The 13,163-nt window shown below is 36.1% G+C and overlaps 1 protein-coding gene across 1 annotated transcript in view; it reads left to right on the top strand.

Moving 5' to 3' along the window:
* Positions 1-13,163, top strand: part of TOPAZ1 (testis and ovary specific TOPAZ 1) — an 82,658-nt gene that overhangs the window by 53,705 nt on the left and 15,790 nt on the right. Inside the window, exons 13-16 of the mRNA XM_069473548.1 lie at positions 2,388-2,454; positions 3,475-3,649; positions 4,690-4,790; positions 7,371-7,536. Coding sequence (XP_069329649.1) covers positions 2,388-2,454; positions 3,475-3,649; positions 4,690-4,790; positions 7,371-7,536 — 509 coding nt within the window. The remainder of the gene's footprint in view (positions 1-2,387; positions 2,455-3,474; positions 3,650-4,689; positions 4,791-7,370; positions 7,537-13,163) is intronic.

Below are 13,163 nucleotides of genomic sequence, written 5' to 3'. Positions count from 1 at the left end.
TCTTGCAAGAGGATTGACCTGTCTCCATTGACTAGTCTCGGCTGCTTCATCACAAGTATCTTCATCATTTTGTCCATTTGGTTGTAGTAGATCCACTGTAATTGGTTGACCAAGTTTTGTGAAGCTGTAGTGGATAATACCAGCACTGGATCACCAAACAGACACCATTAGCTTTTTTTGATGAATATTTGATTTGGGACTGTGTTTCAGCACTTCATCTTTATCCAGCCATTGTGGTGAACATTTGCAATTGTCAAAAAGAATCCATTTTTCATCACACATAACAATACAGTGTAGAATACGTAATCTCGCTCTGTCACCTGGGCTGGAGTGCTGTGGCATCAGCCTAGCTCACAGCAACCTCCAACTCCTGGGCCCAAGTGATTCTCCTGCCTCAGCCTCCCAAGTAGCTGGGATTACAGGCGTGTGCCACCACGCCTGGCTAATTTCTCTGTTTTTCTATTTTTAGATGGGGGTCTCGCTCTTGCTCAGGTTGGTTTCGAACTCCTGACCTCAAGCGATCCTCCCGCCCTGGCCTCCCAGAGTGCTAGGATTACAGACATGAGCCACTGCACCTGGCCTTACTCTGAAGTCTTTATTATTTGAGTTAGTTTGATCCTGGAGTTTTCAGGTACACTGTCATATCATCTGCACATAGAGATTGTTTTACTTCTCCGTTGCCATTATGCCTCTAAGTGTTCTTATCTAATTGCATTGGCTCATACATCTAGTACAATGTTGAATAATAGAGGATATATTAGACATCTTGCATGGTTCCTGATCTTAGTGGAAACTCCTCTTGCATTTTCTCATTAAGTATGATACTAGCTTTGGGACTAAGGCATATATATTTAATCATTTTAAGAAAGTATCCCTGAGTTCTTTCATTTTTTTTTTTTTTTTTTTTTTTTTTTTTTTTGAGACAGAGTCTCACTCTGTTGCCCAGGCTAGAGTGAGTGCCGTGGCGTCAGCCTAGCTCACAGCAACCTCAAACTCCTGGGCTCAAGCGATCCTCCTGTCTCAGCCTCCCGAGTAGCTGGGACTACAGGCATGCACCACCATGCCCGTCTAATTTTTTGTATATATATTTTTAGCTGTCCATATAATTTCTTTCTATTTTTAGTAGAGATGGGGTCTCGCTCTTGCTCAGGGTGGTCTCGAACTCCTGAGCTCAAACGATCCGCCCACCTCGGCCTCCCAGAGTGCTAGGATTACAGGCGTGAGCCACCGCGCCCGGCCAAGTTCTTTCATTCTTAAATGTTTTTGTCATGAGTTGTTGAATTTTATCAAAAGTTTTTTCAGTACCTATGGAATTAATGATTTTTTTCCTTAGATCTATTAATATGGCATACGATATTGATGGATTTTCTAATATTGTACTTAGCTTGTATTCCTAAAATAAATACCACTTGACCATGGTTTATTATTTTCTAATGTGGCCTTAGATTCTGTTCATTAATATTTTCTTTCTTTTTTTTGATTTGCATCACCATTCTTGAGTATTGTTTTTTAGTTTTGCCTATCTAGTTTAAATATCAGAGTTATACTTCATATAGGGAATTAGAAAATTATCCTTCCTTCTTAATGCTTTGGAATAATTTATAGAGCATTGGGGCTAATTACCAAAATTGACCCCATAGTTGGGTATTACATAATCTCCTAGTTTAATGGTGCCCTCTTCTTTCCTCTTTTTTCTTATCCTCTTTCTAATTGCCAAAGGGTGCTTCTTTCATTTTTGTCTTTTTTCTTTCCCAAAAGGTATATATTTCAAAGATTGCTGCCTTTAAATCACGCAGACTTTTAAGTTCCTTCCTGTGGTCTGTTCTCTGATCTATCGAGACATTTTTTATTAGCATTTTCAAACTTATTCTGGAGTTAGTCTTTGTGGCAGTATTTTTAAATCAATGTTAGGTCCTTCTGGTAGTTTCCTTCTTCATTTCTCTTCAGTTCTCCCCTACTGATTTTTGGGTTTTTTGCTTACTCTATTTTTGTTTCTGTCTGTCTTTGCTTCCTATAAATCCTTGTGAGAGCAGTGAGGGTGAGGTCAGAGCAGTAGAGATCTGTGGGATTTGGTTTTTTTTTTTTTTTCTATTTTTATTGACAATGATTTTGAAGTTTTAGCATTGTCTGTCTTCAGGTTAGGCTTAAGGTATGATTTCATGTGGAATTTGCTTTTCCTTATTGTTATTTGTGGTGTAGGGAAGAAACAGTGTAAGGTAAGTATCTATACAGTTGCCATTTTCTTCAGTTTTAAAGACTTTATAACATATACATCTATTTTTTCCTTAGGTCTCTTAGGTATACACTATAGAATAAATTAATGAGCAGCAATAGTGACTTTTGAGGGAGTGAATATAACTATAATTAACACTTTTCTATTGTTAAAGGTTACAGATGAGGCCATTTAAAAAGAACTGGAAGTATGATTTAGATTCAGCCTTGAATGAAATAGAGGTATGGCATTTATTAAAAAAATTGCTGGGATCTCTGAAAATCAGTAAAAACATTTTTAATAATCAAATTTTAGGGAAAGTTTTGGAAATGTGGCTGTTACACAGAGAAAATGCTCACGGAAAATAATTTTTTTTTACAAATTAATATTTTGAAATGCAAACATTTTAATTTCTAGAGTGGTGGACTATTCTAAAAATAAATGTTCTGTTTCAAAATTAATTTATGTTAATAAAGCTTAGTCTTTAATTCTTGTGTCTGGGCAAACTCAGTGCGCAAGAAAGCTGGCTTAGTTGTCAAGGTTGGCTGCGGTGCATGAAGTGATGGGAGAAAGCCTGGATCACACTGCACTCTCCAAGTGATTAAATTATAAGAAACAAGGACTTTCAGGATGATTTCATTTTTAAATTTAATATCATTTTTGTACTTAACAATTTTTGGTATAGTTTTAGTTAGTATCTTTATATCCTTGAAACAACTTTTTTGTTGGTATGGAAAACTACTTCTTAGTTTATAATAGAAATTAGTAGGAAGATAGTAAGTTTACTGAAATTTACTTTGTAGCCACTTTTGTAGAAATGTAATGCTGAAAATATGTGAGCCCCAAGTCATAAATGGCCAAATAATAGTTAAATGCAGTCTCTAAAAGTAATAAAGTAATGTATTGCTGTGGAGATAGCTCAAATCATGCTGCCATAATCTGTTTTCCATAAAATCCACCTCCACTGTTGAGTTCAGGTTTAGATATGGTTTCGTTAAGTACTTAGGCCCTAAGTAATTAATGCAAATGTACATTGCTGTCTGAAATTTATAGAGACTTTTCTGTAGTCAGAAAAGAGAAGTTACAATAGTATGTTATTGCTATGATGCTTGTAAGTAAATTTATAGATTTGCAGAAATTATGTCCTATTAATTTCTGTATATCTAATACCTACATGTGCCTGACCCTTAGTGCTTGTTTGCATAAATAGTTTCTGTGCTTTATTTATTTTTTCTTTATTTTGTTTTTAATAATTTTGATAGTATTGTAAAGAAAAAGGTGACTGGACCAAATTGGGAAATTTATACATTAATGTAAAAATGGGCTGTGAAATATTTGCGGATTTCCAGAGATTTTGTGCTTGCGTTGCTGAAACGTTAACAAAAGACTGTACAGAAGAAAGACCAGCTGTTCCTTTTTGTGAATTTGCTGACGCAGGTAAATTGTCTCTTTTTTTGGTCTGAGGATTGTGTGTTAGAATAGTGCAGTGTTCTTAACAAGAATTTAAAGCTTTAATATTTTCCATATTGAGGATAAATTAGTGTTGCAAGTTTCAGATACTCCTCTTTATGAATTTTTCTATCTGTTGTTAAGTTAGACTATAATGATATAAGGTTAAGAATTGGTGTTTTAGTATCAGATGTTTCATATTCTTATTTTTCTTTTCATTCAGATTGGAAAAACTATTGCTAGCAAATTATACTGGAGCACCTCAATTTTTGAATCATTGAAGTTTTCACTATCTTCACTATTACAAATCAACAAAATTTATATAGTTTTGAGTTTGTTTTTGTGGTTATTTATTTACATGAGCTCTTTGCTACCATGCTCTTTATCAGGAGTTGGCAAACTTTTTCTGGAAGAGGCCAGATAGTAAATATTTTAGGCTTTGAGGCCGGGCGCGGTGGCTCACGCCTGTAATCCTAGCACTCTGGGAGGCCGAGGTGGGTGGATCGTTTGAGCTCAGAAGTTCGAGACCAGCCTGAGCAAGAGCGAGACCCCATCTCTACTAAAAATAGAAAGAAATTATATAGACAGCTAAATATATATATAGAAAAAAAAAATTAGCCGGGCATGGTGGCACATGCCTGTAGTCCCAGCTACTCGGGAGGCTGAGGCAGTAGGATCGCTTGAGCCCAGGAGTTTGAGGTTGCTGTGAGCTAAGCTGACGCCACGGCACTCACTCTAGCCTGGGCAACAGAGTGAGACTCTGTCTCAAAAAAAAAAAAATATAGTTTAGGCTTTGAACACACTATATGTAGTTTTCCTTTCTTTTTAAACAACTCTTTGAAAATAGAAAAGCCATTGTTAGCTCATAGGCTATACAAAAACAGGCCACAGGCTAGATTTGGCATGTGGACCATAGTTTGCCAACACCTGGTCTTTGTGGTATTATCAATAATTCTGTATCAATTTGCCTTTTCCATCATTTTAAGTGACTATTTCATTTTCTTCCATATGCCTACTTTGTGTTTCAGTTAGCAAAGATCCACAAAATAGTGAAGTAGATAAAAGTTTGCTGGGAAGAATCGGAATCAATGTTATGTACTTCTATCACAAACTGTTGCAATGGTCCAAGGTACTTCATTAAATTTTTGTTTTGGCTTCATATAGAGTGTTAGTTTTTAAATTATGCACAAAATATAGTTTAACCTTGCAGGTTAGGAATTTGCTAATAACCAGGATAGGTGACAAAATGAGATACACACTAGTAAGTGAATTATTAGTTGGTATATTAAGCAAATGTGGAAAGGAAGTGGCATGAGACTGGCTACTATTTAAAATCTCAAGCCAGGTATAGTGGCACACAGCTATAGTCTCAGCTACTCAGGCAGTGGAGGTGGGACTATCACTTGAGCCCAAAAGTTCAAGGCAGCTTGGGCAATATAAGGAGACCCTCATCTCTAAAAAAAAATAATGATAAATAAATAAAACTCAGTAGAGTGAGAACTTAAGAAGCTGTGCTAAATGTCATATTTATTCAAAGCAACTTTCAGTTCACAGTTTATTTGCCAACTCCTGAGTGTCAGTAGCATTGTAATTTTAGAAGAGTTCAAGAGACTTTTCTTTCTTTCTTTCTTTTTTTTTTTTTTTGAGACAGAGTGTCACTCTGTTGCCCAGGCTAGAATGCTGTGGTGTCAGCCTAGCTCACAACAACCTCAAACTCCTGGGCTCAAGCAATTCTACTGCCTCACCCTCCCAAGTAGCTGGGACTACAGGCATGCACCATCATGCCCGGCTAATTTTTTCTACATGTATTTTTAGTTGGCCAGAAAATTTCTTTCTATTTTTAGTAGAGACAAGGTCTTGCTCTTGCTCGGGCTGGTCTGGAACTCCTGAGCTCAAACGATCTGCCCACCTCAGCCTCTCAGAGTGCTAGGATTACAGGCGTGAGCCGCCACTCCCGGCCCAAGACACTTTTCTTAAGATGTACTCAGGATACTTCAATTAAAACTTGAAAATCTAATCTTCAATTAGAACTTAAAAATCGCCTCTTAGAATGTCTGTAACACTGTGTACCATATATCTTGATGTCTAACTTTGAGGCTTAGCCTAGCATATAGGTGTTTTAGTGACTCAAGACCATATTGTATCATTCTTTAGGTTTTCCTGAAGTGGCAGATAGAGTTATAGAGTCAGTAAAGTTCAAGTAGAGGACAGGAAAATCCAAAATAAGGAGGAGGTGCCTTGGGATTGGAGTTATATAGAGAGTGGAGTGAGTAGTTAAGAGTGTGGTCACTATTAACTATTAGAATGTATCTTTTGTTACTTGCTACCTTTTATAAAGAGTTTATTTCATAATTGAATATGTGTTGAATAACATTTAAGTACATAGTCACTTGTATACATATAAAATTCATGAATTAAAAAAAAAAAACAACTTTTTTTTTCAACCCAGAAGGTCTCTAGGCTTCAAGGTCCAGGAGATTTAGCACTTAATTGTGTCGTAGGCCTGGGGTGGACAAAGATATACCTTGTGCTGGTTCTCATAGTCTACCTTAAGGTTGGTTATAGCATTAATTTCTTGAATAGTTAATGCTTGGGAATTTGAGAACTACTTAATAAGAAGACCCTTTTTGAAAACTCAGACTGATTTTGCTAAAACTTTAGAGTATATTTTAATTTTATTTGGTTGTTATTTTTTAAGACATTAACAAATTGCGGGATTTTTGTCTTTTAATTAAAAACTTTAACTATCTTATTTAGAACTATTATTTATCACTTTATTATGAATTTTTTATGAAGCCTATTCCTTTTTAAACATAAAAATAAAATCATTGAAATTAAACTAAAGGTGTCTCTTGAAAAAATGCACTCATTTATACAGTCAAATTGAAAGTACTTTGACATCAGAATAAGCATCTGAATCAAAATAGTATAGAATATAAAACAAGGGTCTGCAAACTACGGCCCATGGACTAGATCTCACCCACAGCTTGTTTTTGTAGAGCCCTCAAGGTAACAATGTTTTTTACGTTTTTAAAGAATTACAAATGAAAAAACAACCGCCACCAAAAAGAACGTGCAACAAGTTAAAGGTGATCTACAAAGCCTAAAGTATTTACTATCTGGCCACTTACAGGAACACTTTTCTGACCCCTCGTATAAAATAATATATGTCCAATTTCTGATGTCCAGATCAAAGACAATTTTCATTTCTAATATGTAAAATAATTAGTCTATTGACTTTAAAAAAAATTGGCCAACAATTTTATCCCTTTTTTACTATCATTCTTTGTCTAAAGTTGCTAACACATTATCTTCATCTTTACTGTGTCTCCCTCCTTGTTCTCAGGTTGGTCAGCAGAAAAAGAACAAAAACATATAATCAGTAGTGTTTTACATTAAGACATGAAATCCTTTTGTCAAAAACAGTGTTTGAAACAGATGAAAGGAAAACTGCTGATCAAGGGAGCCCGATGTGGTGGTGGTGGTGGGAGAGAGTGACTAAGATGAGGCAGAGCCTACTTTTTCCCTTTCCCCTTCTGTCTTTATGGTGGAGCAGGAAGGGGCTTCAAGGAAGAGTCTTGAAGCAGTTTGACAGCCATCAGTCTAGGATGATGACTCAAACTGGACAATTAGCGTGTGAATAGTTATCAATGACTTTGTGTCTTTGTAATGATTGATAATCAATTAGTGTTCTTTGTTTTTATTCTAGGGAAGGAAGGTCTTAGATAAACTATATGAATTAAAAATACATTTTACAAGTTTAAAAGGACTTATAGGGCCTGAGATGTTAGCACCAAGATGTCAAATTGTGAATGTTGCAGCAGATATTTTTCTAAAAAGTGGAAGCCTAGATGGTGCCATTTGGGTATTGAGGGGTAAGTTCTGACATATGCAAGCGTAAAATAATTTGTTAAACTTGTTATAAATTTTTGTCTATGTAATTACCTTAAATTGATATTGAACTGTGGGTGATAATTTGGTCTAAACCCTAGTGAACATGTGGGTAGAAAAGGTTGTTGTTGAGTAAACTGAAAGGGGAAAGTTAACTTAGCTTTAAAGAAGAAATTGTGGCTGTGTGTGGTGGCTCATGCCTGTAATCCTAGCACTCTGGGAGGCAGAGGCAGGAGGACTGCTTGAGGTCAGGAGTTCGAGACCAGCGTGAGCAAGAGCAAGATGCCGTCTGTACTAAAAATAGAAAAAATTAGTCAGTCAACTAAAAATAGAAACAAAAAATTAGCTGGGCGTGGTGGCTCACACCTGTCATCCCAGCTACTCGGGAGGCTGAGACAGGAGGATCACTGGAGCCCAGGAGTTGGAGATTACTGTGAGCTAGCCTGATGCCACGGCACTCACTCTAGCCCAAGCAACAAAGTGAGACTCTGTCTCAAAAATAAATAAATAAATAATAGAGAAGAAATTGTATGAGCCATTGTTGATTAAAAACTGGTTCTTGCTGTGGCCTGGGCACCATACTAAGTGCTTTACCTAGATTATCCCAATTAATCTTCATAGAACCCTGAGTTGGGAACTATTACAATCCCCATTTTATCAATAGCAAAATGTTGTCCTTGGCCAGGCATAGTGGCTCATGCCTATAATCCCAGCACTTGGGGAGGCTGAAGCAAGAGGATCATTTGAAGCCAGGAGTTACCCAACCTGGGCACCATAGTGAGACCTCGTCTCTACAAAAAACTTTTTAAATTAGCCACGCATGGTGGCATGCAAAGTCCTAGCTACTTGGGAGACTGAGGCAGGAGGATTGCTTGAGCCTAGGAGTTCGAGGCTGCAGTGATCTGTAATTGCACTGCTGCACTTCAGCCTTGGCAGCAGAGCCAGACCCTGTCTCTAAAAATGAAAAATATAAATATAAAAAGGATGTTGTCTGTATTAAGCAACTTGCCCAAAAGAGCATAACAAGTAAGGAGTGGAGGCCAGATTCAAACCCAGACAATCCAGCTTCAGAGCTCAGGCTTCAGCTGCTATGTGAAAAGGAAATCCTGATTACAATGTGCATAAACTCTGTCTTCACATGTATAGGCAAATGTGACTTCAAACCAAAACAAGTAAAGCTCACTTTCCCTGGCAAGGCAATCTTTCTATCGGAAATTACAATGAAGTTAAGCCAGCAAAAGCAACTAAGGTTAGTTTGATATGAGATGAATAAAAATTTAAAGAGCATGATAGTGGTACGACATGGTAGCAAAGGATTGCTCTGGCTACTTGGACCATCAGGCAGATTTTACTTCATAACGTGGGATTAAGAATAAAGAAACCTCAAGGATCTCAGAGTTCAGGTAGGAAGATGGATTAGATAAATAAGGCAAATAGATTACTTTACACTAACACACAAACACATATACTAGCACCAATATGTATATGTGTGTGTGTGTATATGTAGAGAGAGAGAGAGCAGGGGGAATATATATGTGTCTGTGTACATATACATATATACTTATATATGTGTGTGTATAATACCTTGTACTTATATGGAATACAGAGGTTGTGATAAATAGACTTCATTCAAAAGCTTGTTGGAAAAGATTTTCTTCAACTCAAACATAGCCAGCACAATTTCCTTAAGTGGAAAGAGTAACCAAGATACAAAAATAGAAATTAGTAAAATGCAAGCCAGAGCTCACAAGCTCTGTGAGAAAGAAGAGATGTGGGAAGAAATGGGAAGGGTAAAACAGTTGATAAAAATGGGCTTAGGCCGGGTGTGGTGGCTCATGCCTGTAATCCTAGCACTCTGGGAGGCCGAGGGAGGGTGGATCGCTCGAGGTCAGGAGTTTGAGACCAGCCTGAGCAAGAGGGAGACCCTGTCTCTACTAAAAATAGAAAGAAATTATCTGGCCAACTAAAAATATATATAGGAAAAATTAGCCGGGCATGGTGGCGCATGCCTGTAGTCCCAGCTACTTGGGAGGCTGAGGCAGGAAGATCGCTTAAGCCCAGGAGTTTGAGGTTGCTATGAGCTAGGCTGACGCCACAGCACTTACTCTAGCCCGGGCAGCAGAGCAAGACTCTGTCTCAAAAAAAAAAAAAAAAAAAAATGGGCTTAGATCATGTTACAATAGAAACCTTCTGCCTAAAAGTTTTTGGTATAGCCAGTCTTTCTTAAACTACAGACTAGGAGAGAGTTTGTGGGAGGGATATAGAGTGGTCTATGGAGATCTTGTTTGAAATTCTGATATTTAATTTTGAGATTATCTTTAAAATTCTATCAGTTATAAACACAGTATTTTGCAGTGACAGTTTCAGTTGAAAGTAATTTTCACAAGTAAAATTATATTACTTTAAAATAAGAGCCCACAAAAGTATACTCAGGTGTCCCTAGAATTTTTTATTCTTAAAATGGTTTTATAGTGAACAGGGCATTCCCAAGAAAGGAAATACAATGACTCAATCTCACAGATAATAAGTGAGATTAATATTCACTTGTAATAAGAGAAATATACATTTAAATTACAAAACACCATTTTGAACCTGTCAGACTATCAAAGATCAAATTTTGGTGATATGTTTTTCATGGGAGTATAGAAAAGTGGACATTCACAGAAATTGTTAGGGTTTTTTTGGCAAAATAAATGTCAAAAGTAAAAATATATATTTATTGACTCCATTTCTAGGAATTTGTACTACAAACACATTTATATTAATACCTGTGTACAAAGGTATGTATATACTTGATGGCATGTCTATACATGCCCTTGTACACAGTTTACGGTTACCTGAAGTCTTTTCTTATACCAACAATGGTAACAAACGATTCCAGGTAACTTAAATGTTCACTAAGGGAATACCAGTTAATTAAATTGTGTTATAGCCACATGATGGAGTAGAATGAGGCAGATCTATAGGTACTAATTTTGAATGATCTCCAGGGTCCATTATAAAGCGAAAAAAGGAATGTGCAGAACAGTGTATGTAGTATGCTACCATTTGTATAAAAATAATAATAGAATAGGTGCATACATATTTGCTTATATATTCTTTTTTTTTTTTTTTTTTGCTTATATATTCTTAAAATACTTGTAGGATACACAAGAAACTAGTAATAGTAATTGCCTCTGCGAAGGGGAATTGAGTGTTTAGAGGACAAGGATGGGAGGCAGATTAACTTTTTACATGTATTTTTCCTACTTTTTTCCTTTTAAAAAATGTACGTTTATTACCTGCTACATTTTTAAAAAATGGGATTACATAATTACTCAAGTTTGAGAAATGCAGAATATTTTACACATTTCTTTTTTGGTAGGTGGCAGACTTTATGATGAGAAGAAATCTATTGTTTTGGCTTTTCACTTTGACATTTCAAACTCTTTCTCAGCACTAGCACTTTTTATCCTGGCAAATGAGCAACAAATTCCTACCATGCCTTCTCCCAATAGCAACATAAAAAAAAAGTCTTAAAACCGTAATTTTGTAATCATGCTTCAGAGGCTGAAAAATAGTATCTTAGCTCTCTAGAATACACATTTTTAAAAATGTTATGCCATTTATTGAGACGCTGCCATTGAATTTTAAAATAACTTTTATTTCTTTTATATAAGTAACATGTATTCATTATAGAGAAATATGAAAAGGTAGTTAAGCAAAACTAATGATAAAAATCTTTTATCATTCGATCACCCAGAAATTGCTATTATCCACTTTAATGTTACTATAGAGACTTTTTTATACCCTGCATTTTTTTCAGGCAACAGTCTTTCTGTGAAAAGAAATGTTATTTTACAACATCGCTTAATGAGTTGAACGGTTTTCCATCTTATATACAGATAGGTGGATAGATTAATCCATGAATCTACTTTTATTGACCTAGCTTGTTTTCAAATTTCTGTTATACACAATAATCCCTGCTTAACATCACTGCTAAATCTTAATTTCCTTAGAATAAATTTTAGTGACGGAGTCGCTATGTTAAAGGGTAAGGACATTTTTAAAGCTTTTTGGTAAATATCATCAAATTTGCTCTTACTGCCATTCATATTTGCAGATAAGTTATTTCAGGTTTATTAGAAAGCCCCTTTTGGTGAGAAAATCCTAAAGAACTATAGTATTAGATAGATCCTTTTTAGGATTGTCCTTTTTAGGGATCACAGGTGCATATTAACAGTTCTAGCAGTTCTCAATAGTATGATTTTTGGTTATTGGACAGGCAGACTGGTACATTCAAGGTTATGCAAACCCCAGTCTAGCTGTTCGGTACATTTCATTCTAGGTCTTATCCCTGTGAGTAGAAAAGTCTTCTACACCTTTAATAAGGTTGTAGTAATTATAGTCTTTTTAATAGTGTGTGAAGATGCAGGTTATGAAACACCTTTGCCAACACTGAATTTTATTTTTTTTTTTATCTTTTTGCTAGTTTGTTAGGGTAAAAGTGATATTCAGAACTTTACTTTGCATTTAATTTATTATTATAGAAATTTATTCTTTTTTCCCATTTGTACTTATTATTTTGTGGGTTGCCTGTCCATGTTCTTGGTCTGTTTTCTGATTTTACTATTTCTCTTGATTATTGATTTAGTAATAATGCAAATATTCACTATATACCAAACATTGTGCTAAGTGTATTACTTGTGTCATCTCATTTAATCAACCCCAACCCCATGAGGTAGGTATTGGGTAATGGTATCCCAAGATGAGGACACTGAGGTTCAGAGAAGATCACACAAGTAAGTGTGGAGCAGGAATTACAATCCAGGTCTGTCTGACTACAAAGTCCATATTTTTAATGACTATACCAGTACTATTATTTCCCTGTTTTCTCCTCTAAGTGTACATTATAAAAGTGCAACTAGAGCAGGAGCACAAACTACATAAACAGACCCAGACCTAACCTAGTCAACCTCCTGAGCAAAATAGGGATACTGGGCTTGTTTTCAGAAATCTAAGACAATAGTTCTCAAACTTGACCATCAGAATTCTCTAGAGGGCTTGTTAAAACACAGATTGCTGGGCCCACCCCCATATTTTCTGGTTCATTAAGTCTAGAGTGGGTACTGAAAATTTGCATTTCTCTCAAGGTTTTAGATGTTGCTGATGCTGCTGGTCTAGGAACCTCACTTTGAGAACCATTGCCCTACAGCACCCTCAACATGGTGACGTTTTCTTATACCTCACCTGTGTCCCTAAACCACACCCTCTCTAGTCACTCCCCTAGTTTTTTTAACCACTGCTGTTAAACATTACCATTTTTATTTTTTGAAAGTTTATTAGATTGAGAGGATTTCACTTGTGGTGGTATCTGACACAGAGTAAATATTATTAATAGTTGAGGTAAGTGGATGAATGGATTTTCCTCATTTAAGTATCTTTGTGCCTTCCTAAGGAGAAGATGGCTGGCATTTTTTAAAGTGTGTGTTTTAAGAAAAGTATTAGCTTGCTTTTTTTTTTTTTTTTTTGGAAACAGAGTCTCGCTCTGTTGCCCCAGGTAGGGTGGAGCGGCGTCATCATAGCTCACTACAACCTCAAACACCTGGGCTCAAGCAATCCTCCTGCCTCA

Source organism: Eulemur rufifrons, chromosome 7 (genome assembly GCF_041146395.1).
Source record: "Eulemur rufifrons isolate Redbay chromosome 7, OSU_ERuf_1, whole genome shotgun sequence".
In the NCBI taxonomy this organism is placed as follows: Eukaryota; Metazoa; Chordata; class Mammalia; order Primates; family Lemuridae; genus Eulemur; species Eulemur rufifrons.
The sequence above is the reverse complement of the archived record's forward strand: the minus strand, read 5'-3'. Positions and strand labels throughout refer to the sequence as shown.